The 13,114-nt window shown below is 37.1% G+C and overlaps 1 protein-coding gene across 1 annotated transcript; it reads left to right on the top strand.

Annotated features, from left to right (window-relative positions):
* The first annotated feature begins 1,212 nt into the window (after window positions 1-1,212).
* Window positions 1,213-12,895, top strand: LOC115968208 (RRP12-like protein). Its single transcript, XM_031087523.1, has 18 exons — window positions 1,213-1,834; window positions 3,270-3,789; window positions 3,932-4,192; window positions 4,592-4,683; window positions 5,627-5,836; window positions 5,916-6,320; window positions 8,651-8,829; window positions 9,033-9,126; window positions 9,250-9,306; window positions 9,423-9,557; window positions 9,680-9,751; window positions 9,939-10,052; window positions 10,332-10,493; window positions 10,622-10,750; window positions 10,859-10,960; window positions 11,042-11,118; window positions 11,604-11,753; window positions 12,078-12,895. Exons 1-18 carry the CDS (start codon window positions 1,298-1,300, stop codon window positions 12,649-12,651), a joined length of 3,870 nt encoding a protein of 1,289 aa, XP_030943383.1. The 5' UTR covers window positions 1,213-1,297; the 3' UTR covers window positions 12,652-12,895.
* The last annotated feature ends 219 nt before the right edge of the window (window positions 12,896-13,114 follow it).

Raw genomic sequence — 13,114 nt, 5'->3', positions numbered from 1 at the left:
ACTAGCATTGAAATGACTATACATTGACCATGGGGCCCATTAGTTGAGTGAAATTACCAAAATGTCACCATAACTCTATTTCCATAATTTAAAAACACCTAAAACTTGTTTTTAGTTTCCATAATTCATCACTAAAAAATTAGAGAATTGAGTGATGGAAACAAAACTTGAAAACACAGCCAAACAAACTTCCTCTCCATGGGACCCACTAGTTTTGAGTTATGAGTGATGAAAACAGAATGATGGGTGATGAAAACTTGCAAATCCAAACAGCCCCCAAGTGACTCTTGGCAGTGACACATTTGTTTAAAATGATGTTGCATATATGATCAATTATAAAGACTTCTTATTTGGTGTTGGGCTAACAAGACTTCACCATGTGGTGTGTATTAGGTTTGGATGACTTCTCCCCCACCAACGATGTGTTAGTGCTCCTTATAAATGAAATTTTAGCCACATAGCAAATTAGCAATTATGACTCCTATGGTAACATTTAGGCAGAGAAGTCACACCGGTGACTTCCTTTAACCATTTATTTTCTTTTTTTAAAAAAAAAATTGTTAAGATTGTAAGCTTATTTGCCATTTAATCACTTCCTTAAAAAGTGACATAACCATGAATCAAAGCATTATATAACCTTTGGGGTTCAAATTCAAAATTTTAAAAGAAAAAAAAAATTAAAAAGACCCAAAATTTAAATGATGCATTTTGCAATTTAATCTATAATATTTAGACCTTTTTTTTTTGGGGGGGGGGGGGGGAAGAAGAAGTAAAACTAAAATCTATCATATTATTAAAACCCCAAAAAAGTGACAAATTACAACTTACTCACATGTGATTTGGTTAAAATTTAAGTTGTCCATTGTAGTTTAAAGTTTGACATTTTACCTACTTGAGATTTGATCTATATTTAAGTTGCGTACATGTGGTTTGAAATCCCCTGATGTAAGTGTCCTGCTGGATTCTTTTTTATCTTATTTGATCTTGTATTTATATTTTTTTTTTATAGAAAAAAAAACATAAAAATAGAGCAAAATTACATATTTAATTATATTTTTAGAGTTAACTTCGAATGAATAAAATGTTATATTTCAAATCACGTGTAAACAAAATCACATGTAGTCAAGAGTTAAATTTGCACACCAAAAAAAAAAAAAAAAACAGTTTTTTTAAAGGCAAATATATTATAATAATAAAACGAATTACCGCTCTTTCTTTTATCTCTAAAACCCTAGCTGAACCTGGCATCACTATCATCAACCTCCCCCGACTTTGAGCCAGGGTTTTTGCTGCAACCATGGAAGGCATCGAAATGGAGGATCCCACACTGTTCCTAGAATCACTCACCATCACCAACTCCAACGAAGACCTCTGCAATTGGATCCTCTCTCGCTTCGGCAGGTCCTTGAAAGAAGATCACCAGCACCTCTGCGCAGTCATAGGCGACATCTCTCAAACTCTCAAAGACCAATCCCTCCCTTCCACTCCCGCCGCCTACTTCGCCGCCGCGTGCTCCTCCTTGGACCGCCTCACCTCCGCCGACCCAATCGCCGAGCCTCCTGTCCACGTCATCCAACCGCTCCTCATCATCCTCCACCTCGTACTCCCCAGAATCTCCGCCGCCGTTCTCAACAAGGAGCGGCAGTTCTTGTCTCAGCTCTTGTTCCGGCTGCTAAGGTCGTCGCCCTCGTCGTCCTCGTCGCCCGCCGCAACAACTTTTGGATTGAAATGCGTTTCGCATTGGTTCGTTGTCGGTGACAACGCTCTCGCCTGGTCCGAAGCTTCTCAATTGTTCGGTGTTCTATTGGGATTCGTCATCGATGAGCGCCCTAAGGTCATTGGGTTTTCGTTTTATTATTTGTTTAGATATAAATTATGTGATTTTCCTGTTTATTTTGTGATTTTTTTTTAAATGGGGTCGTTGATGGAAATGGAAAAAGAATGCGTATTCGGTGTATTATGAAAATTTAGAATCTTTTGGACTTGTTATTTCACATTTCTTTTGGTGATAGATAGGAATTTGAACTTATGACATCCGTTCCATAATGGTTGGGATTAGAACCCAGGTATCTTATTCAATGATAAGAGGCTTTACAAAGAGTTTACTAGTTAAGCTCGCTAGAAACTACCTAGTTAAGTAGTTCATAAAGATTACCTTTACTTTCAATCAGGTCTTTTGGGACAATACATTATGGGAAAAACTTAGTTATGGTTCTTTAGATGCTTACCATAGGTTCCCTAATTAAATTGAGCAATGTGGTTGCAGTTACAAATAAGTTGCATAGTTGAATTTAATTGTAAAAGTTTTATGGGCAATTCGGTGATTTTAGATTAATGGGTTTGTTGATGGAAATGGAAAAAAGAATGTAAATTTGGTGTATTCTGCAAGTTATAATCTTTTGGACTGGTTATCACACAATATCAATTAGGTATTTTGGGACAAATATATTATTGGTAAAACTTAGTTACAGCGCTTTACCTTTGGTTTCTAATTAAATTCAATAATTTGGCTGCATTGACCAAAGAACCACATATGCTGAATTTAATTTAATTGTCCTTGGGACAAGATGACACTGTTTGTGGGGAGGAACATAATAGCCGCACTTTTGAAGATACCAAGAAACCAATGGCTCAGTTGGAATCCTTGTTGATTCAAACTGTGTAGTTGGCCTTGTGTGTGGGGTTTTACACATATCAACTCTATTCTTGAGTTCAATGATTCATTTCGTTTGTCATTTTGTGTATAATTCTCTGTAATTTTTTGAGTTACTTTGTGTTCATCGTTGTGAACATGAATTAGTCTTCTCTCTTAATAAAAAACCGTTACTTATGTGTGTGTGTGTGTATAAACACTGTTTATCCATGTAGTTGAATTTAATTGGGGAAACTAAGTACAACACCTAAGGAATTGTACCTCAATATGATTACGCATCAAACACGCTACAAAGGATATGTGGATGTTGGTCCATTAATTGAAACTAGATTGTAACTTGTGCGTAACAATAGCGATGATGAGGTGGTCTTACCTAGGTGAGTAAGCTGAGTATTATGAATGAGTCACTTGTCATTGAAATTAAGAAAATTAAATTGAAACGTGGGGCAAAATCAAGCAACAATTAAAAACTAATTTGGATTCTAATTGTGTTTCAGCTTTAATATAATATATATGATTCACTTTTTTAAAAAATTATATGGGTTTTGAACATTTAGGATGATCAGTGCTATTTAGTTTTTAACCCTTGAAGCTGTGTTAATTTGATTTTGAACAGGTGAGAAGGCAATCACATCTGTGTCTTCGAGATGTCTTATCGAGATTTCAGGAAACATCGCTGCTGGGACCAGCAAGTGAAGGCATTACAAAGATATTTGAAAGGTCTCTTCTGCTTGCTGGTGGATCAAATGTGAATAGCAACGAAGGTCACAAAGGAGCACAGGAGGTCCTTTTTGTTTTAGATGCCTTGAAAGAGTGCCTTCCATATATGTCATTGAAGTGCACAACTAGCATCCTCAAGCACTTCAAAAGTCTATTGGAGCTGAATCAACCTGTAGTCTCAAGGCGAATAACAGATAGTTTGTATTCACTTTGTCTTGTCCCAGCTTTAGATGTTTCTCCTGATGCATTGCTCGATTTGTTAAGCTCAATTGCCCTATCTGTCTCCACAATTGAGACATCTGTGGATGCCATGACATTCGCTGCTCGCTTGCTAGATGCTGGAATGATTAAAGTGTATTCACTTGATAGGCAAATGTGTGTGACAAAGCTCCCTGCTGTATTCAATGCACTCAAAGGTCTGCTTTTATTTTTTAAATTTAATTTTTTTTTTTCATAGATTATAGAACCCTTTTTCATGTTATTTTTTTTAATATCTGTTTGACTAAACCAAACAAAAGTGACAATGTGCTAGTGTATTTCTCTCTTTGGTTTTGGCAGATATTTTGGCATCTGAACATGAGGAGGCTGTATATGCAGCCATGGGTGCATTTAAGAGTCTGATAAATGCTTGCATTGATGAAAGCTTGATAAAACAAGGAGTGGATCAGATTTTGATGAATGCACACAATGATTCAAGGAGGACTGGACCTACTATCATTGAAAAAGTATGTGCAATTATTGAAAGCTTACTTGACTATCACTATACTGCTGTCTGGGATGTCGCATTTCGAGTTGTCTCGACTATGTTTGATAAATTAGGTAATCCCGTTGCTGTATCTAACTTATTTTGTTCTAGTTCTATTCACTTTGAGATTACTATTGATTCCCAGCTCATTGTATCAGAAACATAGATTTGTAATAAGATTAAGCAATCTGATCCTATGTGTAGGGATGATCTCCCTCATTCTTTCATCAGATGGTTTTCACTTCTGTTTAATTTGTACTTCGATCTTCTAGTATGCTGTACACTTTTTTATTTTTCCCCTGGGGAGAGAGGGGAGGGGGGGAGGGGAGTCAAACCATGACATGGGATTTGGGGACTGGGCTAGGTGCCAATAGGGCTACAAGCCTGCTGGCTAGTATGTCATATGTTTGTTTTTATACATATAGGTCTAAATTTTTATAATATTATTTTGTTATCGAATTTCTTTCATACAGGGCATTATTCTTCTTACTTTTTGAGGGGGATTCTTAGCAGCTTGGCTAAAATGCAGAAGTTACCTGATGAAGATTTTCCTTTCAGGAAGCAGGTATTGTGCTATTTTTCTAATTGTCAGTATTGTCATACTATACCTATAAATGATCGTAATATCACCATATCTGATTTAAACCTATGGATATGGTTGAGAGTTGTGTCAGTTGAAGATATAGGATTTGCTATTCGAACAACATACCATCCATTTTTTTGGAGTTCTGGATTTTTTTTCCTCATTTGGTATATCTTTGCTTGATTGCTATATATTGTTTAGAGATTTCTATGAAAATGTCCTGTATCTCTATATCCTCTTTTTCCAGGAGATCTGCTGGTCCTTGTTTAAATCCTTCAATCATAACCATTTTGTGCTAGATAGCAAAAATGTAGAACCTGCTGTTAGATATTGATTAAATTTTTGGGTTATAACCTTCCGGAAGAGTTTTGGAGCCTTTTGATCCAATAGCAATTGTTAATGGGACATAATGCAATGACCAAAAGATACTTGCAAACTGTATAGTGCTTTACTTTTTAAATAGATTTCAGTATTGTTGTGATCCATTATTGTGGTTTGTTGATGGAGATGCATACATCAGCAATAATGTAGAACCTGCTGTTAGATATTGATTAAATTTTTGGGTTATAACCTTCCGGAAGAGTTTTGGAGCCTTTTGATCCAATAGCAATTGTTAATGGGTCATAATGCAATGACCAAACGATACTTGCAAAATGTATAGTGCTTTACTTTTTAAATAGATTTCTGTATTGTTGTGATCCATTATTGTGGTTTGTTGATGGAGATGCATACATCAGCTGGTTTGAAGACTTTTATGTATAGCACTCATTGGCAGTAGTAAGCTACATTTCTTAGCTGCAGACTGTACTGCTATTATGCATATCTTTGCTGAAGATAATGTGGAAGCAACCCCATTTATGTGCTTTTATGTACTAGTTTTCATCTTTGCAATATGCACTAACTATACTGATTCATCAATATGCAGCTGCATGAATGCCTTGGATCAGCTATTGGTGCATTAGGACCTGAAACTTTCTTGGGCCTTGTACCTCTTAATTTGGAGGCTAAAATGCTATCTGAGGCAAATGATTGGCTCTTTCCAATTCTGAAGCAGTATATTGTTGGTGCTCGTTTAAGCTTCTTCACAGAGTCCATTTTGGGTATGGTTGGAATGATGAAGCAGAAATCTCAAAAGGTATGAAACCTTTTATACAAATTAGATGCTGTTTGTCTCTTTCTTTATGGCATTTGCTAAGTAGTTTGACTTTTGGCAGCTTGAGCTACAAGGACAAGTTTCTTCGTCAATGAGGGCTAATGGACTTGTCTACTCTTTGTGGTCCTTGTTGCCTTCATTTTGCAATTATCCTTTGGATACTGCTGAAAATTTCAAGGATCTAGAGAAAGCTTTATGCAGTGCGCTTCAGGAAGAAGCTGATACTCGTGGAATAGTATGCTCCAGTTTGCAGATTCTTATTCAACAGAATAAGAGAATTATGGAACAAAAAAATGAGATGCCTGATCTTGAAGAAGGTACTGCCAGACAGCGAGCAGTGTCCCACTATACCCCACAGGTGGCAGCAGATAATTTGAATGCACTTAGGTCATCTGCTCGTGAATTTTTAAATGTTTTGTCTGGTGTCTTCCTGCAATCTACAAAAGATGATGGTGGTTCTTTGCAGGTACTTATTCTATCTCAATTGCGTATACTGCTTCATTTGTCATGGTCACCAGGCAAACAGATTCTATTTTTAAGTTTCTTTTTAACTATATATAGAGATATAACATGTGTCTGTGTATGCACTTATTTATTTATTTATTTGTCAACTTTTGCTTCTGAGCCTAGAAAGTGGGACAAAGTATTTACTTGAAGATCGCTGGTTGGACTGTAACATAATATACTTTATATTGATTGAAACCTCAAATTTAGTGTTGTTTTTCACTTTACAAAAGTTGTTATAGGTTCTAGCATCTAGCATTATTGTAAAGTTTATAAGAGGATTCACAGTAAGAAAGCTAAAAATTTTAGCTTTTAGCAACTCAAATGAATACTTTATCTATTTTAACACCTCATTTTACAATACCCCAACAACCAAGGTTTTATTTTTTTACCGCTTAATTTAAATATTATTTTTATATTCTTCCATACATGCTTCTTTCTCTCTCTTCCTATCTGTCTCAGCAAACCCACCCCAGCCACCACCACCGAAAAAAGAAAACACCAGCCACCCATACCCACTCCAGCCACCACCACCAAAAAAAAGCACCAGGCACCCATACCCACCCCAGCCACCACCACCTAAAAAAGAAAACACCAGCCACCCGTAGCCACCCCAGCCACCACCCATCACGAAACCCACTCCACCACCGCCACAGCCACAATAATCACTGCCACTGTCACTGCCACCCACAACCGGAACCCCCAAAATCACAACCAAATCACAAGCCCAAAACCACAACAGCATCCACCACCAACCAAAAAAACAAAAATAAAAACAAAAACAAAGATCTGACCACCGTGAGAGAGAGAGAGAGAGAGAGAGGGAGAGGGACAAGGAAGAGAGGAGGAGGGTCAGAGAGGAGCTAACTGAAACAATAATCGGAATGATGTGAGGGTGCCAACCACCGGACCTTGTGTCACCAGCAGGTACAAAGATGAGCTTGAATAGCCCTTGCCAAAAGAAAAAAAGATTGAAGAGAAGGGGGGAGAATGCAGGGAGAGGCTCGGCCAGAGAGAGAGAGACCAATAAATTTATTTATTTATTTTTATAACTCTGTTGCTTCAGTAAAAGCACTCACAGTAGTGGTGTTATATTGCTATATTGGTATTTTTTAGCTCCAGCATCACAAAAAACATGCTCCAGCCGTGGAAGCACTTACAGTAGTGGTGTTGTATTGGTATATTGGTATTTTTTAGCTCCAGCATCACAAAAAACATGCTCCAGTAGTGGAGCTAAATCTTTTTTTTTTAGCTCCACTGCTACAATGCACATCTATAAATAGATGTGCACTGTTCTTGAGAGCTAAAAAAAAAAAAAATATTTTGATCAGCCAGTGATTAAAATAATACACGCCTCTCTCTCATTCACCCTCATCTCATCTCTGAACATCTCTCTCAAGGTCTCTCACTCTCTCAACTTCGGTCTCTCACTCCGATCTCTCACTCTCTCACTCCAGTCTCTCACATCATTCAACTCCGGTCTCAAGCCTACCCACCAGCCATCCTAAACCGCCGATCAACCTCAAACCCACGTCACCATTTGCCGACCCACCAGTCTCAAGCCGCCATCCACTATTCGCGATCAGTCTCAAGCTGACCCACCAGCTGTACCTGACTGGGAAACCCATGGAGCTCGCCGACCCTCCCCTTCTGCCGACTCAGCTCGTTGGCGTTGTGCTTGTTTGTGATTGGTGATTTTGTTTGGTTTGGGTTGAGGAAAAAGATTGGAGATTTGGGTTGGTTTTTTTTTTTTTTTTTTTTTTTTTTTTTTTTTTTTTTTTTTTTTTTTTTTTTCCTGTTGTGGACTGGTGGTGGTGGTGGTGGTGGTGGTTGTGGCTGTGGTTGTGGTTGTGGCTATGACTGATGGTAAAAGTGGTTGTGGTTGGTGCTGTGGATGTTTTTTGGGTAGTGGGATATATGATTTTATTGTAGTGGTTATATTAACACCATAAAAAGATATATTATTTCATTGTAGTGGTTATATTATTTTATTGTGATGTTTATATTATTTTATTGTATTGAAAGCTAAAATAAATCCACTGCTGCAGCATGTGTGTAGGTAAAATAGATAAAGTAACTTTTGGTGGAGCTAGATAGCTAAATTTTTAGCTCCACTGCTGTGAATGCTCTAAACTGCTATAGATGGCAGTTTACTGTAGCTAGATGGCAAAAAATTTTAGATTTAGCAATTTTGATGTGGTGAGTTTTTTAGTGTTGTTGCTAAAATAGCAATTTACCTAATTTTAATAGCTTTGATGTGAATGCTCTAATAATGTTGTTTGCACCATGCAGTCCACAATCAATGAATTTGCATCCATATCAGATAAAGAAGTAGTATCAAGGTTCTTTAATACTACGATGCAGAAGCTTTTGAGAGTTACTCAACAGGCTGCCAAACCAGAAAATTCAAGAAATTCTAATTCTATGCGAATTGACGGTGTGTCAAATGAAGATTCGCTATCACTTTTGAGGTGTTAATTTTTCACCCATTTTTGTCTCATTCTATTTTTTAACATTTTGGCCATGCTTCTGAATCTCTGATGGCTTTTTGGTCTATTATGCATCATTTGTCAATTATAAAGTCTTAAATTGTTTCTTTTTTGTTCATGAAATGAACACTTTTTGGGTTTCATCAATATTTGACATTGTAATTATTCCTTCATCTTAACTTCAGGGCTAGGCTATTTGACCTGGCAGTTTCACTTTTGCCTGGTCTGAGCACAAAAGAAATTGATCTTTTGTTTGTTCCAATAAAGCCTGCATTACAGGTTTGTAAATGATTCTATATAATCTGGTGAATTTACCTTTTTTCTCTTTATGGAGGAAACCCCTCAAAATCAAAGTTTTTTACTTCAGAAAGGGTGAGGTAATTGGGAGTATTTGAACTGCAGGATGTTGATGGTCTGATACAGAAGAAGGCATACAAAGTTCTTTCTGTTATTCTTATGGTATGTCTCTTTTTGCCATTGCAGGAGCTTTTAAGTTGTAATTTTACCATCTGTCATTGCGTATTTTACATATTGTCTAAGTGATGTATCTCTTTGCTGTGAATTTGTGTGGGCAGAAACGCAATGAGTATCTCTCATCAAAGCACAAGGAAATGCATAATCTTATGACTGAAGTGCTACCTTCATGCCATTTTTCTGCTAAGCGTCACAGACTTGATTGCCTGTACTTTATAATAGTCCATGTTTGCAAGGTAGTTAAAGATAGAGATGAGATTCTTTTTAAACTTAATATCACAACTAAAATAGCTCTAGGTTTAAACTTGATAAGTATGCATCATAATGTTGACTTAAGAATTTATGCTTTTGTTCACAGGATGGTTCAGAGCAGATGCGACGTGACATTATTATGTCTTTCCTAACAGAAATAATACTTGCTCTTAAAGAGGTACATGTGTTAGCAAAGTAGCTCTCCCACCCCCTTACCCATCCTTTTTCTTGGTTGGTGTGATTATTATGGGAGCGTTATTATTTAAATTCATCCTTAATCTTTGGACACATGCAACACACAATATCTTCTGAAATTTCTTCTTAATATATGATTATCTGTCTTCTGTTGTAATTTTTTCTTGCAGGTAAATAAAAAAACAAGAAACAGAGCATATGAAATTCTTGTCGAAATTGGCCATGCATGTGGCGATGAAGAGAAAGGCGGAAATAGAGAAAACTTGTATCAATTTTTTAACATGGTACTGATCAAACCATTTCATAATTTTCATTACTAAACTGATCATGGCACTTTTTTTTTTTTTTTTTTGAGCTAATAATTGATTATAGCACTTGCTTAGATACTTTTTTTGAAATGCCAAAAATATCCTGTTAATTTGCCTTTAATACCAAAAAAAAAAAAAAAAAAAAAAAAACGTAAAACAAAAATGTTGCTATTGACTAAATGTCATCTTGAATTTGATTATGTGGTAAAATTTACTTTTAGAACTTTACTAAGCAAAGTTTATTTATGGTTGAAGGTGGCCGGAGGACTTGCTGGTGAGACACCTCACATGGTCAGTGCTGCTATTAGAGGTTTAGCTCGCTTGGCTTACGAGTTCTCGGATCTTGTTTCATCTGCTTGGAATGTACTGCCGTCTGCATTTCTCCTCCTTAAGAGAAAAAATAGAGAAATAAATAAGGTTTCCCCTGTCCTTTGAGATATGTAATTTATTCTCATTTTTGTTGGTTTTGTGGAACTAAGTATTCTATTACTCTCTCTTTCTATCTGATCTTATCTTAACTCATCCTTTATTGTTGTTCAATGCAGGCTAATTTAGGTTTGTTGAAGGTGTTGGTGACAAAATCAGAAGCTGAAGGGTTGCATACGCACTTGAGGAGCATGGTGGAAGGTGTGGTGAAGTGGCAAGATAACACCAAAATCCACTTTAAAGCTAAAGTAGGTTATTCAGCAATTTTGTTACTCTCTTCAGTTGCTATGGCAAATGGCTGAGTTCATATACTGATCATCCCAAGTTCTCTTTGGATAATTTTGAATTGCTTTCAGGTTAAGCTTCTCCTGGAAATTCTTATTAAGAAATGCGGTCTGGAAGCGGTTAAGGCTGTAATGCCTGAGGAACACATGAAACTCCTTACTAATATACGGAAGGTCGGTGGAAAGTCATCATATGGTAGAATAAAAACCTAAGTGGGTATTGTTTCTGATTTATGTGATACTTGTCAAACACAGATCAAGGAACGGAATGAGAAGAAACTAAGGGCTAATTCAGAAGCAAGGTCTCAACTATCAAAGGCAACAACGTCCAGGTTTCAATCTGTTGTAATATAATTTTCATAGATGTATATACATATACTACATATGTGAAGATGAACACGCATGTCTTTGTGCTTCTGCCCTTGATGTTTGGATGAATTCAATGCTCTGATATGTTTAATACATTCCAATTTCTAGTTTCATGAAGTAGGCACAGTGTCACTGTGCTGGTGTGGCAACTGCCATGTGTTCTGTACCAGAAGTCTCTGTGGACTAAATGTAGCTAGGCTAGCACTGAGGCATCTGGCTCCTGGTACTCGCATAGTATACAAAATCAAACAATTAGCCTTCAATTTGTAAACTATGGGAGCTATTGGAGTAGTGAACAGCCATTGTGTGAATCAATGTCATACAAATTCAAATTCATGCTCCAAAAAAAAAGAATCCATCTGTTTTTAGTCACTAGACTCACTACTTCACCCGCACGTTGGTGACTTTTGTAAATTTTTTTTTTTAATTTTTTAATTTTTTTTTTCAGGCTAAGCAGATGGAATCACACAAAAATATTTTCTGATTTTGGCGATGAAGAAACTGAGGGAAGTGATGCTGAGTATATGGATGGCAGGACAATGACTAGTCAACAGAGCAAGGCTCCCTCACAGCGAAAATCCAAAGCAGCTTCATTACGGTCAGTTTTGGACCTTTGAGTCTGCTCATTTTATCTACATAATTGATTGGAGAATGTCATTTTGGGCTGTCAAAGATGAATGTGTGTAGGTCAATGACTGTCTAGGGATCTCATAGTAGACAAGGTTCAGTCCAATCGTGAGCAATGTACACCCCCTCCCCCCCCCCCCCCCCCCAAAAAAAAAAAAAAAGCGTGACAATTAAATTGTCCTGGCCTAATAAGATAATTTCTTGTAATTATATTGTTAGCTGCTTCATTTAACGTCACCCTGTGTTTTTATCAACTTTTACTTCACGTCATAACAAATCCAATTTTTCTCTCCAGCTCCAAGAGAAGAGCAGGTGTGAGCTTGCCTGAACACTTGCTTGACCAACTTGAGGATGAGCCACTTGACTTGCTCGATAGGCAAAAAACATTATCAGCTCTTCGATCAAAACATCTCAAGCGAAAGGCAGATTCAGATGAGCCAGAACTGGACCCTGAAGGGCGCTTGATTATTCGTGAGGAAGAAGAACCGGAGGAAACTCCCTCTGAAACTGATTACGATCCAAAGAGTGAAGCAGATAGTCACTTGTCAGCAAATTCCTCGAAGGCAAACCAGAAGCGCAGGAAAACATCAGACTCTGGTTGGGCGTACATTGGTAGTGAGTACTCTAGCAAAAAGGCAGGTGGGGACTTGAAGAAGAAGGGCAAGCTTGAACCATATGCATATTGGCCGCTTGATCGCAAAATGATGAGCCGTAGACCTGAGCATCGTGCAGCCGCAAGAAAAGGAATGGCAAGTGTGGTAAAGATGACGAAAAAACTTGAAGGCAAAAGTGTCTCAAGTGCACTCTCGACCAGGGGCTTGAAGATTAAAAAGAGTCAAAAGAAAGGCAGCAAGAAAAAGAGCAGGTGAAGGAGAATTTTCTACATTGTTTTAATAGATCTACTCAGAGATGTGCAATACTACAGGTTTTGAAATTTTTTTTTTGATTTGTTTTTTTGTTCCTGGTAATTTTATTTGGGGGCTCCAATTTTTGTAAGGTGTAAATTAGATAGGAATCAAGGTATTATGTTGGTTCTCTGTAACTACAATATGATGGGAAAAACCCATCACTGAAATGTTTTTTGTTATTTATAGAATGTTTTGATGATCTGTATTTATAATGTCATTGGTAGTTTAGGTTTTAATATTTTTCCCTCATCAATAAAACGGTCTCATAAGATAATTTTTCGATGAAATAGGTGTTACAAAAAGGAAGTCTAATTAGGGCAACTGCGAAGTCTTGTTAATGGGCCCGTGGTGGTTTCCTGGCCCAAAGCCTTAGTTCATATTTGTTCTTTTTTTGTTTTTCTATGAAAAAAGAAGGAAAACCATT

This window comes from Quercus lobata, chromosome 11 (assembly GCF_001633185.2).
Source record: "Quercus lobata isolate SW786 chromosome 11, ValleyOak3.0 Primary Assembly, whole genome shotgun sequence".
Taxonomy (NCBI): domain Eukaryota; kingdom Viridiplantae; phylum Streptophyta; class Magnoliopsida; order Fagales; family Fagaceae; genus Quercus; species Quercus lobata.
Note: the sequence above shows the minus strand (reverse complement) of the source record. Positions and strands in the feature narration are given on the sequence as shown.